The sequence below is a fragment of the Macrosteles quadrilineatus genome, unplaced genomic scaffold, assembly GCF_028750875.1.
Source record: "Macrosteles quadrilineatus isolate MER2022 unplaced genomic scaffold, UCM_ALF_1.0 Scaffold_2__2_contigs__length_208266976, whole genome shotgun sequence".
Classification (NCBI taxonomy): Eukaryota; Metazoa; Arthropoda; class Insecta; order Hemiptera; family Cicadellidae; genus Macrosteles; species Macrosteles quadrilineatus.
In genome coordinates, this window is record NW_026542595.1 from 179,191,876 (window position 1) to 179,219,499 (window position 27,624).

The 27,624-nt window shown below is 34.5% G+C and overlaps 2 protein-coding genes across 2 annotated transcripts; both read left to right on the forward strand.

The window, feature by feature from the left end:
• Positions 1 to 11,264, forward strand: LOC128987612 (uncharacterized). The gene is made up of 8 exons (XM_054408557.1): positions 1 to 154; positions 1,046 to 1,300; positions 1,650 to 1,691; positions 5,167 to 5,319; positions 6,009 to 6,281; positions 6,713 to 6,947; positions 7,529 to 7,636; positions 11,140 to 11,264. The coding sequence occupies exons 1-8, from the start codon at positions 77 to 79 to the stop codon at positions 11,178 to 11,180; spliced, it is 1,185 nt and encodes a 394-aa protein (XP_054264532.1). The 5' UTR covers positions 1 to 76; the 3' UTR covers positions 11,181 to 11,264.
• Positions 11,187 to 27,050, forward strand: LOC128987611 (uncharacterized). The gene is made up of 9 exons (XM_054408555.1): positions 11,187 to 11,305; positions 12,549 to 12,663; positions 13,785 to 13,864; positions 16,115 to 16,171; positions 17,655 to 17,803; positions 18,560 to 18,722; positions 22,664 to 22,853; positions 23,535 to 23,598; positions 24,517 to 27,050. The coding sequence occupies exons 5-9, from the start codon at positions 17,723 to 17,725 to the stop codon at positions 26,746 to 26,748; spliced, it is 2,730 nt and encodes a 909-aa protein (XP_054264530.1). The 5' UTR covers positions 11,187 to 11,305; positions 12,549 to 12,663; positions 13,785 to 13,864; positions 16,115 to 16,171; positions 17,655 to 17,722; the 3' UTR covers positions 26,749 to 27,050.
• Positions 27,051 to 27,624: the final 574 nt, after the last annotated feature.

Below are 27,624 nucleotides of genomic sequence, written 5' to 3' on the forward strand. Positions count from 1 at the left end.
AAGGTCTTCAGCAAAATTCATCTGTAAATATGAGTGACAACATCTGATGTTGAATGTTTCAGTTTCTTTGTGAATAATGCTTATAGTATTTTTAAACATTTTATTTGTGTTCTACTCATTGTCATTGAGAGGAGTATCAACAGCAGAAAATTTGGTAAATTAGATTTACAATGAATTTTTTTGAATTTTTACAAAACTATGCAGAAAAATTATATTATTTTTTACTATATCTTTTTTAATTGGTTGCCATTATTTTTTTAAGGAATCTTTGTTATTGACTTTTTGTTTACCTCACCAATAGGCAGTAAAACTCTAGATTAGTAATTTGCTTAATATTTAATTGACATTATGAGGATAAATATATACTGGTTAATCCAGAGAAAAGTCAATAAATTTGTCATGGTTTGAAACATGTAAGCTGTCATTGATGATTGGGATTTTAATAGTCCTTGTTGAGAAACGGCTGATCAGTTACAAAGCGAAACAAGTCATATTATTTGATTTTAGACTCAATTTTCATTCTTAGTCAGTTTAAAATATCTACACATATTGTGTTACCTACTGTTTTAATAAAGTGCTATCTGCTATTAGTGGTTACAATAAAACCATGTTCACAAAATGAACTATTGTTTAAATGCTTGGCATGAATTTCATTAGGATGTGATGAAATTTGTTTGAGCACAAATGCTACAAACTCTCAGACAACTGTAGCAAAAGAAATGTTCTTTAAGCGTTTAAAAAAATTGCCAGTAATATTACATGTTTGAACATTAACTTACATCTTCAATTTTATTTGTAGCAAATTTGTTATAGCCTGCAAAAGTAATGTAGAATTTTAAAGTTGTGTATAGCAAAATGCAAAAAATGCTGCAGCTTAAACCCTGGTTGGAAGTCTTTGCTTAGTATGATTTTATTATTTTTAGATTTTATAGCTGTTGGTGATGTTATTGTTAGCATAGATGATTATCGGTTCCCAAATTCGTACATATTGTATAAAAAGGTGTTAACAATAAACAAATAAATGAATTATTAGTCCTATTTCCAGACTCCAAAAGACGCTTCTTTGAGCAAGGCCCTATCTTGGCTACTTCGTCATGGTGCTATTGACGAAGGTTTGACAGTCAGTGAGGACGGATATATCAAGCTAGAAGAGGTTCTACAGCATCGTCTGTTCGCTCGTCGCTACACTCCGACCGATATCAGACTAGTTGTCAATCTCTGCAAGAACCGTTTCACACTCCGGACAAACCCTGTAACTGGTATTTACGAGATAAGAGCCAATTCCGGCCACACGTTCAAGGCGAGTAATGGTTATATAGTCACGACTGTGATAAGATAAGTATGTGTTTTGAAGCAGATTTATTAAACCTTAATGGTTAAACTGCTTACACTGTTGCTGATTTTGTAATTGGAATAGATCGCCGACAGATTATTTCCAGATTTAGAAGGGGGTTTTCAAACTTTCGTACTTTACAAGTAGGCCTATAGATCCCCCTATATTGTGATTACTTTGATACTTTGTCCCGCTTCTTTCAATTCACCACAAGGATATCAAGATAAAGAATGTTTATTTAACTAGATCTTTGTAATTAGGCCTATAGTCGATTTTTAACCTGATATAACCTAATAGACAATTTTCCATTTTTCAGGACAGGAATAATCAAGGCAACAAAAAATCTGATCCTAAAGTGGTAAGTGACAATGATGAAAATTTAAGAAATTAATTAGGCTTGTTTACATTTTAATTTTTGGGCTGCACTGAATGAACACATTGAAATATAAGTTGTTTATGTTGTAGTAGCTACAATTATGGTTATAGCAAATTAATTTATCATCTCTGTAGATCACATTATCATAATTTATCTCTATTGTGATGAGACTCTTTTCCGACATAGCAGAGCTAATGTTTCATTCAATCGAGCAATCACTTTCCCCGCTACATTCTATGGCATCATTATTTTTTCGCCACACTACTGTGAAATGACCTGATTTCAGTACATGTTTATCACCTGTGAAAATTACATTTAACTATGGCAAAAGAATGTTTACTGCACTTCAAACTTGGTCTCAAATATGCAATGACTCACTTTCTACTCTTGTTATGAAATATACTATTGTTGGCAGGTACAGCTATTAACACTATACAGGGTGTCTCAGACCACCCGGCCGGCTTGTATAGCTCCAATATGAAAGCAAATGGAAACCTAATTGCAACTGGAACCCCCTATTTTGACCCCAAAGAATTTAGCTAAATTATTTTCAACCCCAAAAAAGCACCCCAAAGGGCAGATTTTGGGGAGTGGGGGTGGTTTTTGGGAAATTTTCAAATGTAAAGGGGGGTCATGTTATACCTCTTGTTAAAGGTCCTTTAGTCCTGAGTATTTTAGTGGAAAAAGATTTAAATTATCTTCATCCCTATTTACAGGGTGTTCAAAAACGTACAAAAAATAGACCTTTGAACTACTTTTCACTGTAAGGAGGTGGAATTTCGTGGGGGGTTCAGAGTTTGACAACACTTTACCTAATAAATGAGCTTTCAAAAAACTCTGGTTTTAACCCTTTTGCTATCTTTTTACTTATGTTACGCATTTTCAAACTTTTTGAAGTTTCAAAAGCTGTTATCTCAAAAATTTCAAACGGCAACATGGGTTTCATTACAAACCTCATTGTAGCCCTTGAAATGTGCTATAATTTTTGTATTTAATGTTTTTTGGTATCTTCATTGGTTAAAGAGATATAGCGAAATTAGTGTATTTTAATGTTTTATTAAATTGTATTCAAAGTGTTTGCTATTGTAAATGTACACGTCTAGGTCTCAATTAAAACTAATTATGTTAAAAAATTTAAATACTACCCAGATTGTTAAACTTGGAGGATTAATAAAGGAAAAACACAACTGCAAATATTCTTAGTTATTTTACAATTTACAAAATTCTTATAGTGCTTTGAATGAATACTGTCTATAAATGCTACTGGTAAATAAAAAAAAATCATCATGAAATCAATGAGCGTGTGTGTGAAACTGGTCACGTTTGATCAGATAAAACAAATTATAAGGAACTTACTGGAACTGTATGAGAGGTGAATGCACCTGCGGTAGTAAAATAGCAATACAGTACCAGAATAGTGGAGAATAAGTACTACGTGCATAAACAGAGTTGGGGTTTGCATGGAACAAAATGGAAGGCAATTTAAGCATTTGTAGAAGTCCATCGGTATGTAGGCTATTAATGCTGATTCAAACAAATTATTCATTCAAAGCACTATTAGAGCCGTGGAATTGTAAAATAACTAAGAATATTTGCAGTTGTGTTCTTACCTTTATCAATCTTCCAAGATCAACAATCTGAGTACTATTTTATTTTTTTAGACAAGATTTGTTTTAATTGAGACCTAGAGGTATACATATGCAACAGCAAACACTTTGAATACAATTTAATAAAACATTAAAATACACTAATTTCGTTATATCTCTTTAACCAATGAAGATACCAAAAAACATTAAATACAAAAATTATAGCAAATGTTAAGGGCTACAATGTGGTTTGTAATGAAACCCATGTTGCCGTTTGAAATTTTTGAGATAACAGCTTTTGAAACTTCAAAAAGTTTGAAAATGCGTAACATAAGTAAAAAGATAGCAAAATGGTTGAAGCTAGAGTTTTTTGAAAGCTCATTTAGCAATTAAAGTGTTATCAAAATTTGAACCCCCCACGAAATTCCACCTCTTTACAGTGAAAAGTAGTTCAAAGGTCTATTTTTTGTACGTTTTTGAACACCCTGTAAATAGGGATGAAGATAACTTAAATATTTTTCCACTAAAATACTCAGGACTAAAGGACCTTTAACAAGAGGTATAACACGACCCCCCTTTACATTTGAAAAATCCCCAAAATCCACCCCTACCCCCAAAATCTGCCCTTTGGGGTGCTTTTTTGGGGTTGAAAATAATTTAGCTGAATTCCTTGGGGTCAAAATAGGGGGTTCCAGTTGCAATTAGGTTTCCATTTGCTTTCATATTGGAGCTATACAAGCCGGCCGGTTGGTCTGAGACACCCTGTATTTTTTAGCGAATTTCCCATATAGGGAATAAGCTATTACCGTAGTACTCATGGTAAGACCTGGACGCGGGACCAATTTTTTTTTTCGTTTTGAGGTCCCTAGAAACCAAAAACACCATCCGTTTAAATTCATATATATATATATATATATATATATATTTATATATATATATATATATGTGTCCGTCAGCACGATAACTCAAGCAAAAATGATCCGATTTTGATGAAATTTGGTACAAACGTGTAAACCTACGTTTATTCGAACGAGTTCGCGATCCAGCATGATCGGACCATGGGAACGGGTGTTTACGGGGGGTTTTATGGGGTAAAAATAGGGTTTTCCCATTTTTGACCCAAAAAACTTAAAATTTTGCAATTTATTTCCAAACTATTTTGTAGAGCTTAAAAAAACAAACAATTTAGTATATTGAAGCGTTATTATGCGCCTAACGGTTACGGAGAAAATTCCAAAAAATTGTTAATTTAAAATTCCCATGTTATTCTTATGGAGAATAAGTAAACTGTTGTAGTTTGCTTGTTTATGAACATATTTTGATCAAATTTGGAAAATGTTTTTATTTCTTACTAACTATTAACATTTTACAAAAAAAAAAACAATTTTACCCTCCCTGATGCAGCAAACCTAAGTACTTGTTAAACTAATTCTATTTAAATCGGGAATAAATGTTATATTTTTAAGTAGACATTTCAGTGTAAATCCAATCAGTCAAATGGAAATTCGCTTAGTCTGCAGGTTTGCTGCGGCGGGGGTATTTTACTTGTGTTTGCTGTATGATAAACTTTTATTTATTGTTTTATCCATGTTTGTGAATCTATCTTCTCTCTTGGAAAAAGAAATAGCATAGTTAGCTTTTAACATTGATCGGTTGATTAACTAAGCAGCGGTAGACTGTGACACACATTACATCACATTTTACCTGATTAACTTCACCATTTTGCCTATGAGCTCTACTTGAAGCTCCAATGGCTACCTTACGTCAGACTTCCAATGGTTTGACCAGAATTCACCTACACTTTGTGCATGCTACATTCTCAAACTTTTTAACATTTGACAATACTGTTTATGGTAATTATTTATTTTCAGAGAGGTCGTACATATCCTCAAACTAATTTGAAATCTGGAAAAAACTATAACCATCAACAACCTAAAAACAACAAATATGATGACCTTTTGAAGAACTACAATATTCCTGTTGGAAATATAGCTGACAAAGAAAATAACAATAAGCGAGGAAGGGTGAGAGTAACATATTGATTGTTTAGTAATTAGTTCTGGTGATTGAATACTGTTATTTATATTTGTATAGATTAAGGGTGCACCTTACCTCAGCTCGGATTTCTCAGTACGATGTTGCGTTCGGTAGGTTCGGTACGTTACGGATACAAATTTGCTAGTTGCAGAGGTTCACGGCAACTGCCTTTGTAAGCTCATACATGCTACGTACATACATGCTACATACATGCTGGTGAAAAACAATAAACGGGGTTTTAAATACCGGCAGGGGTAGAGCGGACCCTTAAGCAAGCAGTCTTACTAGTTTCTGCCACATGTCCAAAAGTAGAGAATCAAATAACTTTTAACGTCTGTTTACTCCTCCCCTCAAACCAACCAGGGTTCTAGCGTGTGCTCCATCTTGCAAAGAGTGAGATGATCTTTATCATAACTAAGTTAAAATAATTGAAACCTCTCTGTCCATTAAACGTTTCAATATTGGGTCTAGTGTGTCAGCTTCACATATTGTGCGTCAACTGCGTGGAAGTCAAGTCACCCTGAGATGGCATCTACAATCTACATGCAGACTGAAATGTTGGTTGACAGAATTGTATAATCTATTTTTAGATGTTTCATCAATGAGTATGTTTGGGATCTATTTAGTTCCTGGAAAACTCAACAGCAACAAATAATCACAACTGCTTTATTCACAGAAAAACGTTTACAAGAGTCTTATGAAATATCCTGAATTGAAGAAAAACTTGTTGTGGATTTTGCGTTACGGAAGTGAAAAAGAAGGTCTGACTGTGAAGAGACACGGTTATGTGGCCGTGGATGAGCTTATGAACCATTCCCACTTCAAGGACAAATGTATGAGAGAGGATATAATCACTGTAGCCAACAACGAGCCTCATAACTTTAAACTGAGAGAATCACCGAGCACACAACAGTTGTACATTCGAGCTCGGAAGGAGCATCCTATCAAGGTAAATAATACCCATGCTGCAGCAAACCTGCAGATTAAGTGAATTCCCACTTGCCTGGTTGGATTTTTACAAATAGGATTTTTTCTAACCATGATAGGTTCCGAACTGATAATTTGTTATATCGGGGATTTCGTTAAAAAAGGTTCGTTATTATTGAGGTTAGGTTTGCTGGAATTTCACTAAGTCGATCAATCTATTAATTCAATTTATAAGAAAATATATAAAACAAAAATTGATGCATGCATATAGTGCCGTAGGTGGAAAACCCAGGTTTGTCTGAACCAACATGTTAACAAACATTTTCTTTTAGTTAAATATTTAAATTTAAGTTCCACCTGCTCATACTCCAACCCTGGCTTGTACCTGTCATTGAGTATACCTTTCCGTCCGCACATCTTTCACTCAACACTACTAATACCGTATGATCTTAGCAAGAGCAAGAGGACTGGTCTGTTATACCGGATGTGCTGTATATTCCGCTGGGCTTTGTTATCCACGGCATCAACGGGTCTGACTGGGACTTTGTGTCAGAACACGGTCTGAAGGTTCCTAAGACAGGGTACCTCTACTGCTCTCCGTACTACGCTGCTGACAGTTGGCACACACGAGGGGTGACCAAATATGATGACATATACATTCACATCGACTGCGGAGCCGCCATGCGAGGTTAGTGTGGCTCGGGACAAGCTTGGACTATTGATAGATCTATTTCCGTGTTAAAGTTGTAGCTGTTTTAGAAACAAAATTGACATTATTGGATTGAGCCACCAGCAGTATACACTGATGTAAACTACCGACTTCAAATTTGGAATCTTTTGAACTAAACAAAATTGAAAAAAATTATGTATATATGCAGCACCTTTTACGTCACATAAATTATCATCAAGAAATAAGGAAGAAATTAAAATTTCAGATAGTCACCCACTTTGGGATTGGACAATTCAAGCCTGACATTTCACTGGACACCTGTCACTACATCAGGGTTGTAATCTTATACTTTACCCGTAATGCTGGTCAAACCCCTAACTACAACTGATGATTGTGTCTATCCAGTACACAATACTTTTTACAACACCTGTTATATTGCCATGTGATCTGTAGTCAGAGCCCACAAAAGTTTGAAGTCTACCTACCTATGTAATCTACACATGTGTGAAAGTATTTTTGGATTTGGAATTTAATGTTTGTCATTTTTCTAGGTGCTATAATATTTTATGCAAAAAACATTATTTCAGTTTTTTTTTCAGATGGCATTGAATTTTTTCTAACACCAGAATATTCTGTTGCTACCAAAGGAGACAAGGACGGATTTATAAGGACTCAATATTTCAAAAAAGTTATTGAGGCCAAAAGTGGTAAGTAGTAGCTTTCACTATTTTATTAGTCGATGGTAGTACTTAAATCATTATTTTTTTTTTTTCAATGAACTATTAATTTAATCTTCTCAATTCTCAAAGGTAACAACAAAATACTACTGCTTTCAAGAAAACGTATGTTCAACAATGTCTTTAAGACCTATCAGCTGTTGACATTGTATTTGCTGTTTTTCTGATGTTATGTGTTTGTAACTAGCTTATTCTTAACTACTGTTCTCTTAGTGTAAAGTGAGTAAATACTCCTAACACATATTTCACTACTTGTCCAAGATAAAGTTCTCAAGACCGTCTAGTGTCTAATGACAAATGTCTCGGTAAAGCTTTAATGAGCTTTTACAAGTTCATTGATGAATGTAAAACATGATTAAACTGTTTGTATTATCTTATAATTACCTCTAAATTATCATTCTACTAACTATTTTGAAGTGATAACCAATTTCGATGTCAGTGATAACTGTTTTTGGCCAATAGACAGGGTTGTCACCGACCATAAAAAACAAGAGCGTGAAAACAAAAGTCCTACGAAACAAATTAAACATAATGGAATAAAAAAATACTGAATTAAAATGGTTTATATTATTCAAAAACACGAAAACAAAGACTTGTTGTACAAAAATCCAGAGAAATTATAAATCAGAGCGGAACCTTAACACCTGTGGAGTTATTCAGGGCTCCATTCTTGGCCCTTGTTTATTTATTACAGATGTTAATGATCTGTGCAATGCTACTAAGATGTCCACCTTTCAATACGCAGATGATACCGCTCTAATTTGTACAGGTCAAAACAATGAGTTCATACAAGCTTTAATAATTAAGGAATTTCAACTCCTTGGGGACTGGTTTACAGTAAATGGTCTGTCCATAAATGTGGCAAAAACTCAACTAATTCAGCTTTCTGCATTAAATATTACCAATATTAACTAAGAAATCATTTAAAATACAAACTTAACTTCAATTAATTCACACCAGTCAATAAGTTATTTGGGAATCGATATTGATTCACAACTAAATTGGCAAAAAAAAAGGTTAAAACCCTATCAAAAAGACTACGCTCAGCAACATTTGTTCTTACCAGTGGCGGCGAAAAGAACCCGCGGGCCCCCCCCCACAAGTTTGTTCGCCGGGCCCCCCTCTTCCAATAATCTTTAAAAACATTTTCCCGCCTAAACTTGCAATTTTGTAATAAACTTGACAAGGTATCTCCCGAGGCGTCATTATCGTCTTATGATCGCGGCAAAATCTTAAATATTTCCGGTAGTCATAAGTCATGGAAGAAAGATTATCATAGTTTACCGTGATTACAAATGCAACAACCTATGACATCATTAGATAGCAGCATCATCGTCTCCCGCGTTCACGGCCCAATCTAATATCAAGGCCTAATATCTCCCCGGGACCCGTCGGTGGTGACGGGTAAATCATTTTTCCGTAATCAAGGCTAAATCCTAGATATATCTCTCGCTAAAAAAGAAACGTCATTATCGTCTTCTGTAATTGTGGCAAAATATTGAACATCTGTGGCCGCGGAGAAATCGTCATCGTCACCCGAGAGGAAATATTCTCGTCTATATCCGCGATCGCGGCAAAAGCCTATGCCTATCTTTCAATTTCGTGAGCGTGATCCTCACGGATGTAAAAGCTTTTACTTTTAATTGTGCATTATTGTATTGAATACTGTGAAAATCGGCTTTAGCTTGATTTTCTGACTTTGTGCTTGATCTCTCAAGCTTGTAGTCCAGGCTCTGCTCGGCCCGAAAATCGACATTATAGGCCTATTATAAAAATCAACCGCTTCCAAAGCAACCCGATTTTGAACCGATCTGATTTGACCTGAGGCCCTTAGGTAAGTAACATTCTTACCTGACTCGATGTAAACATATCTAAACTGCAAAGTAAGCAAATCTAAAGGGCAGCCTCCTAATAGTAAGACATAACATGAAATGAAAATCCTTCTTTAGCATCAATTTAATAATGGAATTATTTATTAGCTAGTGCCCTAGCCACCTAGGTTAATTTGCCGATTTCGTCGCAACAAAATTGTCAAGTTTATTTAGTCGAATCAGCATAGAGGATCCTCTATGGTGTCACCCGCTGGGGGCTATGAGGATTAACATTAATGTTTATCTTCCTAGGCCAGAGGCCATATTGGTTATAAATACGGCCCTATTATTATGCAACCAATTTTTTTCTGCGCCTTCACACAATCCACGAGGACAGTTAATGCAACCCGCATGACTGATGACAATTCTTTTACTTAGGTTGGTAGATAATTTATATCGATCGGTCAAGTAATGGTGTTGGTTTAGCTGTTGTACACTACTTGAACTATAGGTTTGATCAAATTTTCATCATAAAAAAACATATTATAATTCTCATAACTCATATAAATGGGACCTGTGTGGCTGAGCTTGTCACACTAACGCGGGCCCGTGAAAATCCCGGTCAAGGCTCACGGGCCCCCCTAGGGCTCGCTATCGCCGCTACTGGTTCTTACAATAATTTGGGATACTACTAATCTACAAACACAAATGTATATCACACATATTTTTCATCGATTATGAGCTATGGGATGACTGTATGGGGCTCATCAAGCAAAAAATATTTATTCTCCAAAAACGAACTGTAAGATTAATGGCCAGAGTCCCCCGTGGAACACATTATAAAGACTGATTTGTTTAATTTAAAATTTTAACCTTTTTTAGCTCTTATACTTACAAATTGGCATTATTGGTTAAAAGTGATTTTGGCACATTCTTGGACTGTCAACAAGTTCATCCACATAACGCAAGATCCAGAAATATTATAAAACCAGTTAAACATAGGCTCTAATATATCTCCTCAGTATATGGGGCCAAAAATTTACAACAAACAATAATTACCAAAATGTTGCAACAAATTACCTGCTGAGCTAAAAAAAATTGCCTAGTTCTCTAAATTTTAATTATCTTTAAAAAATGTATTTTGGAAAGAGCATTTTACTGAAACTAGAAAAATATTTGGAAGGTGTTTATATTTAAAAAAAATATTACTTCTCCCATAGGTTTGTAACCTATTTGTTGTTTTTTTTCCTATTTGCCTATATGTTTTTTCTTCTTGTGTAAGCTATTTTATTATTTTAAATGTAGTATTAGACTTTGTGAAAAATCACATTTCAAGAGAATTGATGTAATTGTATTATATTAAATTAATAAATAAACAAAAACATAGATAAGTTATTTTCAGCTTTTGAAATATTATATTGTATTATATTGTACCTATTATTGGTTTACTTGTTTTAAATCTTCACAAAAAATCTTGAAATACTGAAAGAATACTAGTAGAATCTTACTAATTCGAAATACTGTTGAGGGGTTTTACTGTGAATTTAAAAAAAATCACTAAGAACAAATAATTTTAATTCACTCTGCTAACAATCCAGCTTGAGGTTTTGGCGTGCAATACATTTTTAGAGGCAGTTTTTATCATTTGATTTACATTTTCAGGGGACTTACTTTTTTCCGATGGAACCGATGATGGAGAATAACTTCTTTTGTGAGGCATGCAATCTCACACTTCATCTAAATTTGTATGATCAACACATAAATGGGAAAAGGCATTTGTGGAATCAGCAGCAATTTGACAAAAGATACAAAACTATTTTCGTCCCTGGTAAGTTCTCAATTAAAATAAAATTAGTTGTTTTCGAAAACAGTTGAACTGTAGTTATTCTTTGAGCCTCAGGGAATTGTTTATTGAAACAATTTAGAAAGTCTCACATCTGTTTGATTGCACCTGAACTTACAGTATTTACTTTAATACAGGGGACACAGTCAGGTGAGACCAGACCTGACCGAGACAGGATCTACAATGCTGTGTCTTGGTGTAACAGTCTATTATACTATACAGTACTTCGTTCACAAAATTTAGGCGGTTTTAGGGGAAGAAATCTATCCCCTCCACTTCTTCATCCTACTGTCAAAACAATAGCTCAACAGCTGAGGTTTGCCAAACCGTCAATCAGCTGCTACATATATATAATAAGCACAAAAAGTAGTGGGGAAACCTCTCCTCAAACCGCCTAAATTTTGTAAACGGAGTATAAATATACAATACTAGTACAGTAGAAAAGGTAGAACCTTGATTAACCGCTGTAATAGATACCTCTAAAATTATGTTACATAACCTTTTTTATACAGCCTACTCCTGTAAGGAGTACGTTGTCACAACTGATGATGACATAATGATTGTAAATAGTAACCATGGCAACTTTGGTAGCCTGTGGTTGCCTGATTAGTAACCATGGCAACTTGTAGAATGTGCGGATGAAAAAAAAACCCAAGAAAGAATAGAACAAAGACAAAGAATAAAGGATGTTTCTATTTCAATGTTATATTATATTGAAGAGTGTTTTTATTTTCAAGTACTAGGATTGTATAGTTTTATTAGGTTTTTATGAGTTATCTAATGTTTTTATCTTTCTTATTCCTCTGTCCTGAAACAGCATGTAGCAGTAGCTTACTAGACTCTTTTATTTTGTTATTTACGTGATTTATTGCTGTCCACAGTGTTTGGAAAATTTTTAGTTTGATTAGACTGTGATTTTGAATTACAGTTTTTATATCTGAACCAAAGCTAATGACTCAAAAATCGTAATTGCACGGAAATAATTGTATTTTGATGGGTACACTAGTAATGATTAAAATAACTCGCTAATAAATTGGCCATCATTTGAATTATGCTTGCATATAAAAATATACAACTATTAACTAAGGTGTACTCCAAAATTTGCCTTGAAAATCAGAGGTAGGCCTAGAGACAGAATTTAGTATCTAATTGAAATACTTTACTCCATCCATTAAAAAGAGAATTTTACTTTGAACCTGTTCAGTTACCGTTCGCTATCTATTTTCAGGCGCCAATGCTGTAAGTGAAAAACATTTAGAGCATATTTTCTCAAAGTATGGAAAAATTTCCAAAATAACTAGACTCAAAGGCAAGACTTATGTCTTCATCCAATTTATCGAAAAGTAAGTATGAGCATTTTTGCATTATGTAGATGTATCCTTTAATTAAAATAACAGTTTTAAGGTATTTCTTTGTTTCTTTATTCTAACAGTATAACAGCTTTTTTGTGTGACCTACAATAGAAATACAATAATATTAAACATATGGTTAAATAAACAAGGCATTTACTTCCGACATTGCTTGAGTGTTGATGTCTTGTCTTTGTCTACAGGTAAATTTTACTTTTCTTTGTTTAAAATATAACTCTCCGTTAGTTAAGAAATGCACACCCTCAGTTATTATATCGGAAGAGTAAAGTTCACACTGTAAAAAGCTTCCCTGAAATGAAGACAAACATCTAGTCTAGTCGATTAGTCTTTGTGTATATTCTATAATAACTGAACTTAAAACAGGCTTCAAATAAAAAATAAAGGATGACATGTCTACTGTACTGAAAATTACCCAAATGAATATCTAAGATTTAATACCTAATATCATAGATAAAACTTACTCCCTTAGTAGATTTCTCATCCTTATGGAACAGCTGAAGACAATTTTATTGTTAGTTCTGTACGGTTTTCTGCAGATGTCGTGTTTTGTTTACAATTTGTTTCCCGTTATTACAGCCATTTAAAACCTCGTTTAACCAAATAATACGATCTAATCGTAAACAATAACTTGTCCCCTAGTTATATAACCAAACAGTAAAGCACAAATCAAGAAATTAACCCTAAAATAATAGAAACAAAGTTTCGTCGACACTAGCGCCCATGTGTCACGTACATGAACTAGACACGAAAAACGTGCTTCAAAATTTACAATGGGATGAGAAGTCTACTTGTGTTGGTTAGTCTATGCTAATATGATTGATTTTGTTTTTGATTGGAAGAGCAGGCTTACTTGTGAAGTGGGTGTTTCTCAATTGGAAACAGATTTTATTTTCACACAATACCCAATAATAACAAGGTATTTGAAACAACAATTCCTAACACAACAACAACTCCTAACTAACAAATCCTTTAAATGAGATTTTCTTGTAAAATACTGTTTATAAATACACTGAACAACTTTGACATGTTTCTCGACTTGTTTAAGACAAATGTTTGTACTATATTTAGTGAGAAATAAATTATGGTCGATTTAGGGACGCAGTTCAAAAGGCCCTGAAAGGAAGAGATTTTGTCCATGGGAGAAGGCTCTTTGTAACCCAATATAAAGATTACAGTAAGTATCATGCAGTGATTTAAATCATATGTAGTCCTAAGTACGAGGCATGTTTTTTAAGTAAGTACCGTTTTTAAACTTCTCCGTTCCAGCGCTGCAATTGGCATTTTGGACATTTGCGCTGTATATGTGCATCTATTGGCAAGCCCTAGCCGGAAATTCGACAACAATCGTTTACAATGTTTACATCCAGTATCGAGCATTCAAAATGGTGCCGCCAATTGAGACTGCCGCCAAACTGTGAAGTGCGCGCTGTAATTAGATTTTTATGTTCTAAAGGTGTGAAAGCCATTGAAATTTGTCAACAGCTTAGTGAGGTGTATAGCGAGAACATTTATTAGTGACGGAATGGTACAAAAGTGGGTAAGGGCATCTAAAGACGGCCCCACCAACGTTCATGATGAGCAACGCACTGGGTACTGGGGACAGTGACGCTGCCCAGTGCGTTGCTCATGATGGACGTTGGTGGGGCCGTCTTTAGATGCCATTCTGTGTTCGCTGGCCCTTACCCACTTGCGTACCATTCCGTCACTCATAAATGTTCTCGCCATACACCTCACTAATCTGTCGATAAATTTCAATGGCTTTCACACCTTTAGCACTTAAAACTCTAATTACAGCGCGCACTTTGCAGTCGGCGGCAATCTCAATTGGCGGCACCATTTTGAATGCTCAATACCGGATATAAACACGGCCGATTTTTGTCGAATTTCCGGCTAGGGCTTGCCAATAGATGCACATATACAGCGAAAGTGTCCAAAATGCCAATCGCAGCACTGCAATGGAGAAATTTAAAAACGGTACTTACTTAAAAAACATGCCTCGTAGTTCCAATAACAATTATATCGGTGATTATTGATTAATAGTTATTTTTATTTACAACTAGGTCTACTGTACCTGAAACTGTGTTAACTGAAAGCAATATTTCTTAATAAAGATATATTTACTGGTGAAAACACACTTTGTTTTATGTAATCTAATGAACTTAACCCCTAAACAGAACATGGCCTTGCACGGATATTGTTTTTGGCATAAAACTAAGATATTTCTAACAAATTGGAGGAAATTATAGGAGCCGTTTTTGAAATCATTGTGTGCAAACGTTACTTATACTATGGTATAGATTAAGTTGTAAACAAGATGCCTTTTGATTTTATCATAATTTGGTTTCAAATAATGCTATCAGAAAATTACAATTAAAAGAAAACTTAGAAAATGTACAACGAAAACGCCGTTTTATATAACGTTTACTGCAAATACCAAGACTTATCTTTGTTATATATTTTTTTATTGTCTTATTCCAAATTAGCCTGGTTAGTAAAATAGTGAGTACAAAACAGTTACAATTCAACAACAGGTAATATAATTAAAAGGTAAAAAGTCTCACAAAATACAAATTATTTTGGTAAAATAAAAGGATTACCTTATCCAACCACAGTTGTTGGTATGACAACTAGTTTCGTTCCTTTGAACATCCTCAGGTCATTGTAAGCAACCACATCATCATAATACATACATTTGTGGTATGTAAAAAAATTCTTTAAAATACTCTCAAAATAACAGTAATCAAAACTTGTTGAGTTGATCCAATAATTAAAACGGAATAAAAAGTAATAAAACTGGTTAAAAATGTAAAGGCTGGCTAGTGTTTCCACTGTCACTGACTAAATAAAACTGACTTAAGTCATGCAGTTTCTTCTTCACTCCAGTGCCACCTGTATTTCAGTTAGTTTTGTTCTTCTTCCTAGTACTCAAAGGGTTGAATATAATTCTAAACATTGTGAGTCTTTGGGAAAGATTACATTTTATTCATGATTTTCTCTAGACAGTATAGTAGTTCTGTATACAATTTTTCTGCAATCACGAGTGACTAAGATGTCTCCACAATCGCGAAATGACAAAGATAAATTCTCCTAACAATTGCAGGAGATGATCTTGATTGTACCGCTATTGAGGGAAAAGATGATGATGTCTCCCCTATCGCGAGAAATGTTCCCAAATTGTCTATGGCAGATGACAATGATAATGTCTTAGCAATCACCGGTGACAAACACAGGTTACAGTCATGATGACATTGGGACCAATCCAATAATGGCTGAAAATTTAACTCGTTTTTCCATTATTCATTTGCAAGAATTTTACTCAAGATTTTTCAAATAAACTCTAATTTAAGTAGTTGCACAGGGAGAAAAATCACACTTCTAAACTAAAAGTACAATTCCTATTTTAAAACACCTATCATGATTGCAGGTGTGAGACCAGAAGAGGAGTTCAAAAGGCGAGGAGAGAGAGAAAGGGCCTTATCTGGTAAGATATTTGCTTTTATACATTTTTGAGAGTCAGATTTTGTCAACATAATTTCATCCTAATTTTGAGTAAATAATGATTGAATAGGGTTTTTTAACTAAGCTAAACCTACTTATTTCGACTTTGTTTAGCCATTTATCTATGCTTATCTTATTTTTAAACATACTAATTTTAATAACTTGAAATAAAGAATACAAGTTTGGCCAAAGGTTCTCAAGCAAGTTTGCACTGTTGTTTACTTGTTAACCTCTTGACTCCCGAGTAAGCTAGGTCATGCTACTTTCCCCAGCCCGGGTATGTTTTGCTAATTTTCAGACCTTTTTTAAAAAAATTGTAAAAAATTAAAAAACTAAGATAACATATATAAATATAATTTTTTTTGTTCAGAACAAACTGAAGAGCAATAAAATAACAAACTATAAATTTATAAAATACTAGCTGTACCCGCGGGCTTTGCCCCGTTTTACTTCATAAGTGAGCTCGTTCGCATGGCTCAATCATAATACATGTACTATCAATTTTATTTATTGTGTCATCATGTGAAATATAATCACCACTTACCCGGGAATCAGGTTTTGAGGTTATACCAACATCATACACTGTTAGGCCTAACCCTTCATCACCATCACTTCACTGAACACTAATATTGTCATCGAAATAGCCGTAATAATCCACTCCCGATATATCACACAACCTTTCATTATCTAAGTATAAACTAATTTCATTATCTTGAAGAGAACACGACGTTCTGACACGATTATTCATTGTTTTCAAACAAACTAGCAACGTACGTAATTGCACAACACACAACAAAACGTCAGCTGAGTTCTAACTTTTAAACATCGCAGCAGTGATGCATGTCAAGCTAGCGCAAAAGAAAATATACCACAAGAATCAGCGTTTTTCCCAGAATAGAATGGTGCCAAACACGGCATATTATTCTTCTCCCTGCAGTCGTAGTTAGCGCGGCAAATTCAAACTGCATGCGGACGCGTATACGCGCCCGTGGGATTCAAGAGGTTAAACCGTTGAAGCTAAACAAAGACATTATTCTTATTGTTGTCACGAACATGACATCAGCATTGAGTAATTTAAAATATTTCTAAGTTAGCAAATAAGATTTGTTTGCCACGATAAAATGAATTGCTTAAAAACTCTATTTTTAAAAATACACTTTACTTTTTGATGATTGATACTTAATACACTTATCCATGAATTAAGGGTGTAACATAGAGCGCAAAGGCCTAGGTTTTTTGAGAGGATAGCAGGCTTACCTGAATGGGAAAGAGTTCCAACTGGCACAGGAATCAGGTAAGCCTGCTATCCTCTCAAAAAATCCTATATCTATGAATTGGTGGTATCAAGAATCAACACATCCCTAGTTGAAATATAATTCAATTTTAATCAATTTAAACTGCATTATCATCGAAAAGGCTTTATGCAATACTTATTATATCATATTGGCTTATTTTTTTCACAACAGAGACTAGTTCAACCTTGTCACAAGTGGAGGGTACAGAATTGCCAGAAGGAAAGATAGGACTGAAGGAGATGCCTGTAAAATTGGCTGACCTAGGATTGTGTTCTGCAGACGACGCCATTCTGTGGCAGGCTGCGGACTTTGTCTCTCAGGTAATTAGACATTCTATTCCAACGATAAACCTTTAACCAGTTTTAGAATGAAAATGGAAGTAGTTGAGTTTGAGCCATCGACAGATGTACATTTAGATAAGCCCTAACTTTTTAACCATGCCAAACTGAAACAATAACTTAACTATATAATCTTATATGTGACTTATTTCACATAAACTATCACAGTAACTCAATTAAGAGGGGGAAATATTACCTCAGCACACCTTGCCAAATATTTTATTCAAATATGTTTTTGTAGCGAATTTCTCCTATAGGAAGTAGCTGTATTGTAGGAGGCATGTAACACCCAGACCTGGTACTGATTATTTTTTGTTTGTCTTGTTGGCCCAAAAAGGCAAAAATCCTTTTTTATAAGTAAACAAAAAACTGCTTCTTTTATAAGGCAGGTAATATGTGTCTGTTATTGTAATATTTGTGATCTGATTAGTGATTTTGAACAATTTTCTCATAAATGTGTAGGTCTGGAGTTATATTTCACAAGTTTACAACCAGCAAGATTAGGTGATGGGAATGGAGTCCACTGTATTCCATTGAATTTATGTTTATATTCCATAGTGTTTCAATGGTTTAAACAAAAGTTCTCAAAAGGAAGCAAGGAGGCATTAGTCTATGTCCACTCAAAAAGAATAACAAATTGTTTCAGAATCAATAACAAATAGTGGGAGGAGTCAAAAACAACCTCAGTGTATATTGTAACAAAAAGAGATTAAATACATTCCAATTGTGTTATATTAGGTGGAACTATCGCCAGAGATGTATCAAAGTCTGGAAGAGGTTAAATCTGACATAGAAAATCTTTTCCACCCTGTCATTCCGTATTGTCAAGCCATTGTCTTTGGCAGCTGCGGTTCAACTCTGGCATTCAAAAATAGTGATGTTGATCTATTCCTTCAAAAAGGTATGTTTTTGTCAAGTGAATAACTTTTAATGTGTGTACAGTTTATGTGGACGTATGTATATGAATAGTGTGTATGAACTTATTGGGGTAGTTGAGTGGTGTTTTTTTACCACTAAAGTTGAGTATTTGAGTAACTTCTCAAGTATTGAGTTTAAAAGTCGAACAGTTGTAACTCTTCTATGGATACACCACTGTGAGCACATAAAAATGCACACACAATCACAGACAAAAAACATGTAAATACAAAGACTGGACAAAACTTCCATGCCATATACGTCTCTGCACATTTGATTTTTTAAGTACTTGACTTGACTTTGATGTTTGTAGGCCTACTTTCATTGTTTTATCCATGGTCATTTGTGTACTTTGGTGTGTTACTGTTTTATCATAACTACTGACATGTTCTAGATGAAATAAAACCTAACATAGTAAGTTTAACGGAACATAACATGAAGAAATACGAATTAGAACGTTTCAATTTAAACAACTTCATAGTAACTTCTGAATACAGCCGCACCACGACCTCAGGTGGAGGTGTGGTGATATTATCAGAGGCGAGTCTAAAATCTAAACCTTTAAATTTAAAAAGTGTTGAGGATCTGACTGAAGATAAACTTTTTCAGTGTAGTGTATCTAAGTTTAATGTTGATGGCATCAGTTTTACATTGGTGGGGATATATAGAACACCACAATTACATAATTCAGAGTTTTTAATTCGTTTGAATTCTCTTATTGGAATTCTGTTAAATAAAAATAATTTTTTAATCATAATGGGGGATTTTAACATAAATATGCTTGTTGTATCACCTGAATCAAAGGAGTTAAAGAATATTCTTACACGGCATGGTATGAATTATTTAATAGATTTTCTAACTCGAGTCATAGATAAATCTAAAACCTGTATCTGATAATGTTTTAACAAATTTTCATAAAGAAACCGTAAAAGTAAAGGGTGTAATAACTGCTTTTTCTGATCACGATGCGCAAATAATAGAACTATTATTATTACCTAACAAAATAAATCCTCCAAACATTCACTTTCAGGGAAGATGTTTTTCTGTTGATAATATGATATTATTTAAATCACTCTTGGCAAATGAAAACTGGATATCACTCTGTAACTCGCGAATTGAAGACAAATATAAAACCTTCCATAATATATTCCACTATTTTGATTTATCATTCCCGGTTATTCAGAAAAAATCACAAAAAATACAAACAATTGTGTAATACATGAATTAAAAGAAGAAAAAAATCTTATTGAACTTAGTAAAGTGGCAATATCTTCTGGCTCAGAAATCCTAAAAGCTGAATTTAAGGAAAAAAAATCAACAATATAAATTCAATCTATTAAAGTCAAAAAGGGACTATTTTGACAATAAAATTAAAAACTCTGAAAATATAAGTAAAGCTTCATAAAAAAAAACACACAAAAGAATACAAACAAAGAGAATAAAATAATTATACTTTAAGGTCAGATAATTGTGAAATTACAAATCCCAGGGAAGTTGTCAATAGTTTTAACAATTATTTTGTAACTATAATAGATAACATGGTAAAAGACACCGGCACAGGATGGTTGGCATGATAATGATAATGATTTTAATAATCATATTCCAAATTTTAGATGTCCGCCAATGGAAGAAAAGGAGCAATAGCCATTGTTGATTCACTAAAAAATAAGTGGTCTAGTGGCTATGATAGGGTACCTGTTAAAGTAATAAATTTTGTTAGGGATCCACTCATTAAGCCTTTAGTTCATTTAGTCAACGCTTTGTTCATTTCAGGAATTTTTCCAGAGCAACTCAAAATTTCAAAAGTGGTACCAGTTTTGAAAAAGGGAGATGACACAGAAATTCAAAATTATCGTCCTATTTCTATTTTACCTTTGATATCAAAATTTTTTGAAAAAGCCATGTATTTAAGATTGGTAAAACATTTGAATGATAATAATCTCTTTTGCCCAGAACAACATGGTTTTAGACAGGACAAATCCGTAAATACCGCTCTAATCAGTTTCATTGAGTCAGTAATTGAATCAATGGATGAGAAAAACATAGTTACTGGAATTTTTATGGATTTATCTAAAGCCTTTGACAGCATATCCCATAGCAAAATTGTTGAAAAATTAAGTAGTATAGGCGTCAAAAACTCATATTTAAATTGGTTTGAAAGTTACCTTCGAAATAGGAGTCAATATGTAGAAATATCAAAAACAGAAGGAAATCAAGTTATAAAATATCAATCAATTTTGCAACCGATCGAACACGGGGTACCACAAGGATCAATACTTGGACCTTCATTATTTTTAAGCTACATCAGGGATATGCCAAGCTATCTAAGTAAACTCAAGGACATAAAAAATCAACTTATACTATATGCAGATCCCTCTAATCTTATTATGTCTGCAAAGACTGGCTTGGAAATGGAAATAAATTCATTCAAAGAATTAGGTAAACTTCAGGACTTTTTTTCTTCTAATAATCTAATATTAAACTCGCAGAAGACTAATCACATTCGTTTTACCACAAAACAAAACCGAAACAAGAACGATTTTAACATTTTTATTGATGATAATATAATAGAAAAAGGGTAGATACGTCAAAATTTTTGGGAGTTTATATCGATAACCATCTTAGTTGGGACCTATATAGACTATCTTTTAGCTAAAATAAACTCAGGAATGTATGCTTTAAAAAAATTGTATCTTTGTAATTCAAAAGTTCTATAAAATGTCTTTCATGCCCACGTGCAATCCCATATATCTTATGGAGTTTGTGTGTATGGAGGTACATCCAAACAAAACCTTTCTGAAATTGTAATTAGTCAAAAAAGAGCTATAAGAGCCATGTTAAATCTTGAGTCTGATGAATCTGTAAGGGAGCATCTTACTAACCAAAATATATTAACCGTCTACAGTTTGTATATCCTTGAGTGTATTATGCATGTCAGGAAACATAAAGTCAATTTTACAACACATGAAGATATACATAACTACAACACCAGAAAAAAAAGAAAAAAACATAGTCTTACCTTTTCATAATTCTGAGCTATATAAAAAGAAACCATCCTATGCCGGTTCTGTATTCTTAAAACATATTCCAACATAAATATTGAACACAGAAAATCAAAACAAGTTCAAAAGTGAACTCAAAAGTTTTTTGATCAGAAATGCATTTTACTATCTTGAAGAGTTGTTAATTTAACTGATGTGAATGCTGATGTATGTAGATAACTGTCAATTTCATAACTGAACAATTCAACAATGTACTGAGTTAGATTAAGGAACTGTGACGCTATTTATTGTATTGTTGTACATGAAACAAATGAAGTTTTGAATTTTAATTTTAATTCTAAATTAACAAAAAATGACATCATGTGTCATTGTGTGTGACCTGAAGAAGACTCTCCCAATGAGAGTCAAAATTGGTATTATGTTAAAGTGATTCAGAGGCTACCAACATGATTAACATGAAAGTAAGTTCTCCTTCAGAAATTTATAGAAGAGTCCTGCTTCAGATATATTTACACGGAAGGGTTATCCTTCATAGATGTTTACATGGAAGGGTTATCCTTCAAATACATTTACGTTAAAGGATTATTGTTCAGATATTTATGTAGAAGGTTCTCCTTCGGAGATATTTACGTAGAAGGTTCTCCTTCAGAGATATTTACGTAGAAGGTTCTCCTTCAGAGATATTTATTTAGAAGGTCCTCCTTCAGAGATATTTACTTAGAAGGTTCTCCTTCAGAGATATTGAAATAAAATGTTCTCCTTCAGAGATATTTACGTAGAAGGTCTTCCTTCGGAGATATTTACGTAGAAGGTTCTCCTTCAGAGATATTTACTTAGAAGGTTCTCCAGAGATATTTACATAGAATGTTCTCCTTCAGAGATATTTATCCAGAAGGGTTCTACTCATATTTCACTTGTCCAACAGATGGAGAACCTTTAAAGAACTTTGTGCGGAAGGAAGGCAAATTGATGTACAGATCGCGACATTTTAGAAACATTGTTTACATCCCGAGTGCTAGGATTCCCATCATCAAGTTCCAACATGTCAAGACTGGTTGGCAAGGTGACCTGACAGCCAGTAGTCAGCTGGGTGTCTGTAACACTCGGCTCATCAGGTCAGTACATCTGATATGTACAGTTCTCGCAGCTAGTCTGGGCGCGCGGCCGCGCTAGGGCAGGGGGTGTAGAGGGGAGTGTTTATTGCACATTTCCAAAAACATTCTGCCCACACGGCACACTGGGGTTGTTCAGCGCCTCACTGCTGTCTTCATGGCTTTGGCGTGGGGGACGGTTAGTACACAAGGGTCCGCGCGCCCAGACTAGCTGCGAGAACTGTAGCCATTGCCATACATTGGGCCTTTTTTTTGTCAGGTACTGATCCACCCAAGTCAGTTGTATTGCAGACTTTTCTTCAATCTTTATATTTGCTGTGTCTGAGGTTGAAGCCATTTAAAAAAAGTAACGATCTTGCTATGTCACAAGCGATACAAAAATGTGAACGCTCAGAAACTTCAATAACTGCATACGAAATAGGTTAGAAAAGAGCGGGAGTACCGGCCCAACAGGAGAATGTGAGATTGCTTTGCATGAGTAGATCTTAAGATATCCTTAGCAGTCAAAGCATCAACTAATATTTAGCCTCAAAACCTAGCCTAGTATCTAGCTAGTATTTAGATCAAAACTTTATAAAAAAAAAAAAACCTTTGTAAATTCCAAAACTGTGTTGCCTTTGTCCCTCCCATTGTTGCCTCACACTATTAACTCCACAATTTTGACAGTATTTTGTTTTAATTCAGGTTCCTGGTCTCATTGGATCATCGTATCAAGCCTTTAGTTATGATCATCAAATATTGGGCCAAGGTGAGTAAATGGGTTTTTATTTAATTAGTAGCTTTGTCTACTGTCTATCTTCAGCAGTAGTAGGCCTAATTGATTAAACATTTTAGTAGCCCTTTTGAAACACAGTAAAAAGATCAGCAAAGTTGATATTACAGTAGACTCCCTCTTATCCGGATACCTTTTAACCGGACATCTGTTTAACCGGACTACACTCGGCGGAAATGACATCTCTTTAACCGGACTATTTTTATCAGCACATTGGTTTATCCGGACTAGATTGGCAGGAAGTGGGCGGTACTGAAACAACTGTTCTCGTGGGAAAGATTTGAGACCAGTTATCACATTAATAAATACAATGCTCTCCTAAATTTAAGTTGAATATCACAGGAAACGGTCTGTTTTAACAAGTTTTTTTGGACGTCGGTTTAACCGGAAAACCCGTTATCCGGACTGGCCTCGGTCCCGAGGAGTCCGGATAAGAGGGAGTCTACTGTATACTGTCTAGATTCAAAATCTCATTCCCATGAAAACTAAAAAAAAAAAAAAAACAAATATAAACTTGATATGTAACCATTTACTTTTGGAGTCTGGAGTAGACGTCCGATTTATATTAACTAGCTGTCGACAGTTTTTATTCTAATGAAAAATGAATTGAATTCGAATGAGACTGACTAAGAGTGCTAATGTGCAAGTTCTTATTAGTTCACAAGTTATTTCTGTTTCCTAGTTTAATTTGTTTACTACAGTAGTAAAAGTGACATAACAAATGCATTACGATAAATTTTGCTGTCAGTTTAGCTTGTTTAACAAGTTGACAGTAAACAGAAATCAGTGATTGACTTGAGCACTCTTCTGCTGGTCACTCAACTAGCTACAGCTTTAACAAGGGAACGGAATGTCTTAGCCAATTGTGTAACATGCATTGTGGTTGTGTTGCAGGTATGTGGTATCACTGACTCCGGTGCTCATAGAGAGTTTACCACGTATTCTCTGGTGATGCTGGTGATATTCTACCTACAACAGCTTGACGAGCCGTTGCTGCCAACCATCGCACGACTGCAGCAGATGTGTCAACACAAGCAGTACAGTCTCGGCTGGGAGTGCAGCTTCTGTGATGAGGAGTGGAGTGTTCAGTCCCAATGTCTCCCTCCAAACAACATGTCTCTGCGACAACTACTGACTGGCTTCTTCAAGTTCTACTACAACTTCGATCTCGACAATGTCATCTGTCCTCTCCTAGGAAGATCTGTTCATGTCAAAGATTTCGAGACTGAAGACGGAAGCGAACTTCCCGAGGAAATGGTGTTGTACAAAGAAAGACTCAAGAGTGACCCGAAGTGCAAGTTTAAAACAGACACAACCTTCAGGGTCCAAGATCCGTTTGAGTTGTGCCTTAATATAACTAGAAACGTTGTAGACAAAACCTGTTCAGTTTTCAAAGAAGCGTGTAAAGTGTCATTGGAGCTGTGCGAGCAACAAGCGGATGACGCTTTGTTGGAAGGTTTGTTCAGTATTGATAAAGACTCACTTGATCTCGGTGACGATTTGAGTATAAACATTACTTGTGGAGAAATGTCTTTCGATGGTTCACAGACTTCCGACAGTGCCTTTACAGAATGGTGCCAGATGACCAAACAGTCAATAATGTTAGTTTTGGAACACATTTATAAATTGGATGTCAACCTGCAAAAAGAAAAGGTTTTTAAGAAAGTAAAGAAATTGGAGTCGTCACAGGATGTTCACAATCTTGACTCTACACATGAAGATAGCCAAATATTTGAGTGTTGTTGTAAAGTCGATGTTTGGCAACGTCGCAAGAAAAAGGAAAAGTCTTTGAATAAAATGGATTTTAATTTGAATTCGTTTGAAAGAGAGGTTTGTATATCCAACACTCTTTTTCACCCAAATGATAACAAACCATTTTCTTTTACTATAAATCTTTCAGTGCTGAAGTCAGCAAAATCAAAGGGGATAAAAATGAACGTTCATGTAAAAAGGACACAACATAAACTGATAAAAGGGTTTATGAACTCTATGAGATATGATTTCAAAATATTTGTCTCCCAAGCGCAAGATTTTGTCGTCAGTGTTAAAAAGTCATCTCCACTCGATGGAAAAGATTCATTAAAAGGATTGTTACAGTCGAAACTTGAAAAGTTACCTGATATAAAAGATTTAATGATGAAAGAGTCCATTAAAAGAAATGCTGCTAAAATTGCAATGGAAAAAGAGAAAAGGTCTACGACTCAAAAACATTGTGAAAAGAGTTGTGAAACTGTAAGCAAACCTTCTCCTAATGATGAACAACAAACAGTAAATCAAGTTGCATCACATGAAAACTTGCCAACTCAGGAAACTCAAAAACTTATCAACAATTTTTTCAAGCCAACTAATCATGAGGGATCTTGTAAAAGCTTAAAACATTCTGAAGTAGGTAAGTTTAACAAATTACTGAATTCCATCCAAAAAAATGAAACACAATCAACATTTACTTCTAAAAACACTAATGCCTTTCTGGCAAGTATTGAAAAGGTGGCCTTAAACTCTTCAGAAATGTTAAGTAATTCTGAAACTGATCAAACAAAAAATCTGAGTGGAGAAAAAAAGTCTTGTAATTTAGAACAACAAGGTAACTCAAAGAAAATTGAAGAAAACATTGAAGATCAAGCACTTGTGGTAAAGAAAGTTGAAGAAAAAATAGATGCACTCCTACAGATGCATCGAGCACTTATAGACAACAAACAAGATCAAGATAACCAAAATCCAACTGAGAAAAGAACAGTCAGTGAAATAAATGACCCTGTACAAAGTGACTGTCCAAAAATAATTGAAAAACTGCCTTCTGCAAGTGTAGAAACAGTAGAGGCCAAAAATGAAAGTGATCATAAAATTAATCAGAGTATTGATCCCAAAACTGTCATAGAACGGCCAAAGATCTATTCAGAAAGACCTAAGAAACAGTGGAAGCCCAACAAGACTTGTGGTAACCAGAAAGCACCTCAAGAACCACGGTTGTGGGTTGGAGGTGGACCTCCTAATTGTCTACCATACCATAGTCAAAGTCAACCACAAGCTGCTGCTACCAATAAACCCAGCTCTTCTACCAAGTCACACTGTAGCATTCAGAATCAGAAAAAGTGGTATCCGAGCTTGCATAAAGACATTAACTAACAAAATACTTAGATTTTAATATGTCTTAGTGACAAATATCTGTTAGGAAGCAGTTGCTTGTGTAAAGACAGTAAGTAAATGCTTTTATTTTAATATTGTTTTACTGACTAACATCTGGTAGTAATACCAGTTAAACAATTTGTTTCCCTTTATAGGACGACTAAGTGTAATGGTTGTAACCAAATCACTGAATTGGTTTATGTTTCAAATTGATAATATATTTTACCTTGTACATTGACAGTTGCTTAATTGACTGTTTTGTAAACTTGATTACACAATATATATATGTATATAAATTTAAAGGTGTGTTTCATTGCCTCAAATTTTTTTGTATACACCTTTGGCATTTTTTTATGTTTATGTAAGGACTAATACATTTTAGCACCATTAATTGGTAGCCCAATGACTATTGGCATCTGGGTCCAGTTAAAATCTCGCTTGGAATCAAACCAGCAAACTTCATGTTTTAAAATGAACATATAAACCTTCAAATAAATTTAACATTAGGTCAAATAAAAGATCACTAGGTCAAATTCTCATTATATGAAATACTATAATATAGTACCCAGCATCAACAGTTTAACCGATTTCTACCCTTTGAAATATTAAATATTCCATACCCAATGGCTGAGTCAAGAGCTCGCTCACAGACGGGAAAGGTACGGGAACTGTGATTTCCCTATTCCAATACCTAGACATAATTTGTTTAGCCCTTTAACTGGCTTTTCTTACAGTCATAGGGTTGCTCAGTAAAACTGAATGGTTTTGTAAATTATGTTGTGGTGTGTTGGTTAGTACCAATGCACTAATATCTACAGGTAGAACCTGTCTAGGTCAAAATCTGTTGTTAGCACCCATAATCGACAGTAAAATTCG